The 5,136-nt window shown below is 36.0% G+C and overlaps 1 protein-coding gene across 3 annotated transcripts in view; it reads right to left on the reverse strand.

Moving 5' to 3' along the window:
- si:ch73-106l15.3 overlaps positions 1-1,578 on the reverse strand; it is a 13,959-nt gene extending 12,381 nt beyond the window's left edge. For 2 of the 3 annotated variants that reach the window (XM_073943888.1, XM_073943887.1), the window contains exon 1: positions 935-1,055. Coding sequence is in view for 1 of the 3 variants with exons in the window: in XM_005163703.6 (XP_005163760.2) it covers positions 959-1,333 (375 nt within the window). In the remaining 2 variants the exon portion in view is untranslated. Of the gene's footprint in view, positions 1-934 lie in introns of all 3 variants that reach the window. The other variant, XM_005163703.6, reaches the window with a different exon arrangement.
- Positions 1,579-5,136: the final 3,558 nt, after the last annotated feature.

Here is a 5,136-nt window from a genome sequence, read left to right on the forward strand (position 1 = left end):
CCTCCGACACTCCCCCCTAAACAGAGCTGGACACGCCCCCTTTTCTGACTTTTTCCAAAGTAGAGGTGCAAACACCCTGCTGAAATGAGGGGGTTTCATGGCCCTTTAATGAAGGCATCCTGCACACAGTAATGCAAAATATGAGCCTACACACACACAACCTAGAAAGGGTTTTGATATATTTCAGAGTTTTTTAAAAGGTAAATTATTAGACATTTGCATGGAACTGCTTGGACGGTTTGGGTTCTGCACTTTGAACAAACAGGGAGCCTTCCTGTGAATGGAGGATGAGGAAGCTCTCAGATTTCACCTAAAATATCTTAATTGGTACTTTACAGATGAATAAAGGTTTTAGGGGATTTAATGATATGAAGGTGAGAAATTAATAACATTATTTTATATTTTAATAAAGCATCACAGCACAAGTAATCAATACTGTATTCTATGTTTGCTTTGCTTTGCTTTGCTTACACATCTGTTTAGCTGTGCCTTTACTGAATGAGCACTGTGCTGCGTCCGACAGATTGCACTATCATGTTTTTCTCTTCTTCTTCATTCTTTTATATCACATTTTACCTGTTTTTATGTTTTGTTTTGTTTTTATGCATTTTTATTATTTGTTTTTGTTTTTATTTTACTTGTTTCTTTTATTCTTGTTTATGTAAAGCACTTTGAATTGCCATTGTGTATAAAATGTGCTATATAAATAAACTTGCCTTGCCTTGCCTTGCCTTTATGTCATTTAATTTGAATATCAAAAACTGTTGCTCATATATTAACATAAACATACATTAACATACACATCACACAAGAAAATAAACCAGAATGGGTGCAAATACTTTTTTCACAGCACATTATACGTTTGTTAGAAGATATTTTGAGTGCCAAATTGGATTAAATCCATGTTCATGACTACTTATTGATCTGTATTTACACAAACAGGAAACATATGTCTTACCTTGTATGCTTGAAGCACTTCCTCAATGTGTCTGAATGTGTGCTGGTCGTGTTGGTGTGAGGTTACACACACTAAACACACAGGCTGTTTGTCCTCCAGGCAGAAGAGTTTGAGTTTTTTATTGTGTAAACTGCAGATCTCCTCTGGTTTTTCCTTCTTTATAAATGACTCGCAGACGTTTTTCAGTACTAGATTACACAGCGGCTCGTGAGCGGATATTCTCCTGCAGACAGCACACTGCTGAGTGCCCTTAGTCCTCCAGAAGTGCTGAAGACACTCTCTACAGAAACTGTGACTGCAGGACAAAATAACAGGATTCTTGAAGACTTCACGACACACAGGACAAGATAAATCCTCTTCAGAGAGCGAAGACATCTTCACTGTTTCAGTGTTTATCGGTCTGCCGTTAACTTCCACTTTCTGTTTGGCGGTTTATAATAAAACAGAGCCCGAATGACCCGCTGTCTGTTCACAAACAAACACCAAAATAACAATGATAAAAGATACTTCCTGTGCGCGTTTCTCTTCTTTTCCCTCCTATGATCAGTGGTTTGTTTTTAATAAAAATCAGTTCAACAGAAAGGAGAAATCTGCATCAGTTTGTTTCTTCTAGTGATGTTTGATGGCGGCTGGCAAAACAACTAGTGTACTTCCGCCACCTACAGGACTGGAGTGTGAAGCGCGTTCAAAAAAGAAAGAGAAATAAAACATGTTTCTAAGCTATTTTGCTCAATAAATTGTTTAATTACTCTGAATACCTTAAACTTTTCATTAACTCACACCTGCAGCTTCTCCACGATGAACGTCCAGCATTCTCCATTGATGACTACCCCAACCCCAATTCTACCTATCCCTCACAGTAAAAACTGTTTCAATGTGCTTAAGAAATAGGCCTGTAAGGGATACATTTTAGGTGCTGATTAAAAATAAAGTTATTAAAGAAGTGAAAGAATTTAAGAATCGTGGCATAACTCTGGACATTAATAAAAAATTTGATAGTCATGTTAAAAATATAAGAAGGTTAAGCCAAGTCTAAACTGTTTTCATTTTATTAGGAGCTTTTCAACATATCACACTGCAAAATAATACATGCACACAATAATATTCTCTCACTTGATGCATTGCATTAAATTGTGGCCACAAACTTCTTTAACTAAATTGAAGCCTATTGACTCGATATATAAGCAAGCAGTTAGAATTATAGACTTAAAGCCTATGTGATTTCATCATTGTGAATTTAGGTAAACACAACATATTTAGTTTTGATAGTTTTATTAAATTTAATTATGTTAAATTGATTTTTAAATGTTTAATCGTGTACCAATGCTGTTTTCAGAACTGATCAGTCAGCATCAAACTTGACAGAGTCAAACGAGCAACTGCTAACGGTGACTGTCTAGTGCCAAAGTGTAAGACTGATTTACCTGTTAGCCTGAAATCAGAAAGTAATGTAAATATGTTTAGTAGTGTTCTTAAAAAGTGGTCAAAACAAAATAGCTGTGTTTGCACAATTAGTCTACTATTAGTTTGTTTGATCATGCCGCCTTTGCTTTTGCCTTCAGTAATTTTATGTAAAGAATTATAATGTCGTGTATATGTTTATTATATTTTCATTTTGTCAAGCCTCCTCTGGACAGGTGTTAAAAATTAGCAAGTCTGCTAATACACATCCAGTGTACTGTAATTGTGATTTCCATGTCAAATAAATAAACAAATATAGTAAATATTTACACAGCTGTATTCCCTCTAGACTTTACTTCTTTTTTAGCTCCCCCACATATAAAATGTGTCAGTCTCTTTACGCTCAGCATTTTAAAGAGTGGAGTTTCTGATCACGTGAATAAAAATCACGTCAGGAAGGAATTAAACTCATCATGAAATCAAACTTCACTCTTCTTATTTGAATGTAATGCTTGTTATAAAAGAGGTATATGTGTACTCCATTATTTTGTAAAAATTAATTTGCCCTCATCATCTGGGAACCTTTTTTTTAGCAGAGTCATTTCTGATTTTTTTGGCAAATGTATTTTTTAAAAAGCCATTGATGTTTACTCAATAGTTTAGATTACTAGTATAAATAATACAGGTTTAAACAAAACCTTTATTTATGCCCATGCACAACTCAAAAGTAAACAAATATAAAGCATCACATGTTGAGCAAGTGCATGAATGGACAATTTCTGTTCGACATCACCACTTATGAATGTTGTTTCAATTTATGTGCGCAATGTTACCACAGAAATGCAAGTTGTTTGCAATTTATTGGTATTGTCAACGCAATCTCACGGCAATTCGTAACTTTTTGATTTAGTGGCTAATTCGTATGAATTTGTCTGATCTAATTCGTACTATTTAATACGATTTGCTCATCACCCAATGACGGTTGGGTTTAGGGGTGGGGTCTGGTGCGACGCCTCCTTTTTAAAATTGTACATTTTTGTTCGACTGAACTCGTACGAATTCGTACGAATTAGCCACTAACCAGACAAAACGTAAAATACTTACGTTTCCTCATGAGACCAAGCTGGTATTGCGCATGTCACGATTCAAGCTTATCTACAGCACAGTCTACAGTCCATTTATTTTAAAGTGAGGTCTTATTCATGTTGCTGTAAAAACATAAATAAATATACAATTAAAAGGGATTGTAATTTTCAATAGGAAACTGATTTCTAGTGATGGTTATACTTTTTTTAAACAGTAAAATATTATTGAAGTGAGACTACTGGAGAGCCACGTTTTTTTTTGGTCAAAAAGCCACATGTGGCTCACTAGCAGTGGTGGAAAGAGAACTGAAAAATCATACTTAATTAAGTAAAAGTACCATTACTTGCCTAAAAATGTAGTAATGCGAGTAGAGTAAAAGTATCTGTTGTAAATATTACTCAAAGTGTGAGTAAACAGTAGCCATTTCGAAAGTACTCAAGTGTAGCGAGTGGTTAATATTACACTGTAAAAAGTAAATAACCAAGCATGTCCAACCTCCATTTTCTTTTGACTTTCTGCATCCCTCTGCCACCCATTTAACCCTGATTCCTACATAAATAACACGCTTTAGGGTGTTTTTTCAAGTCTTTTCTTTGGACAGCACACAAAAATGCATACTTTATTCATTCAAAACATCTGTAAGTGAGAATTTGTGAAACTAGTCTGATTGAGACCCAATACAAATATGGTATATATTTCTCACACTGTAAAAGCAGCACTGCAATAAAGTAAATTAATTTACTTGTTTTGGTCTAACAGAGGGTAAAAGACACTGGCATGCAGCAGCTTATTTCAAAGCTGTCCAAAACGTGACTCTTTAAACAGATTTATACAGCAAACTTTGAAAAAGGTCAAAAACAGAAGTGCTTCAATGTGTCTGTGTAGGTCATGGCTTCTAATCGGTGAAGATTGCCCTCCTCTCCTGATTTGCTCCTCCAATCTGTGAGTTTGTTGATTTATTTGGAGTCTCAAGTGAGTCATACCATTCTTTGCTGTTACCATTAATCTAACCAGCCTTAATAAATCATCCTTGACCTCTGTGAACTCCCTGTCTAAGATGTCTTTGTCTTCTCTTATGCTTCTTTTCATTTGCTAATAGCTGTTTCAGCAAGCATAGGAATATCAGAATTCATCAGTGACGTTTTGTGTCTCAGCGACGCGGTGGCGCAGTTGGTAGTGCTGTCTTCTCACAGCAAGAAGGTCTCTGGTTCGAGCCTTGGCTGGGTCAGTTGGCGTTTCTGTGTGGAGTTTGTGTGAGTCCGGGTGCTCCAGTTTCTCCCACAGTCCAAACACATGTGCTATAGGGGAATTGAGTAGGCTAAATTGTCCCTAGAGTATGAGTGTGAATGAGCGTGTATGGGTGTTTCCCAGTGATGGGTTGCAGCTGGAAGGGCATCCGCTGCGTAAAACATGTGCTGGATAAGTTGGGAGTTTATTCTGTTGTGGCGACCACGGATTAATAAACGGACTAAGCCGAAAAGAAAATGAATTAAATTATTTTGTGTCTCTTACAATTAATGTCATTAAAACACCCAGCGACCAAAACTTCAACAGTAATACTAAACTGAACTGAATCATTGTTAATTCAACTAGAACTACACCAGCACTTGTTGTGGAAAAAAGATTCTGGTCTGCAAAAATATTCTAAGTCTCTAAGTCAAACTTTTAAAAAAAATGACAAAGTCTGAGAT

The sequence above is a fragment of the Danio rerio genome, chromosome 3 (assembly GCF_049306965.1).
Source record: "Danio rerio strain Tuebingen ecotype United States chromosome 3, GRCz12tu, whole genome shotgun sequence".
In the NCBI taxonomy this organism is placed as follows: Eukaryota; Metazoa; Chordata; class Actinopteri; order Cypriniformes; family Danionidae; genus Danio; species Danio rerio.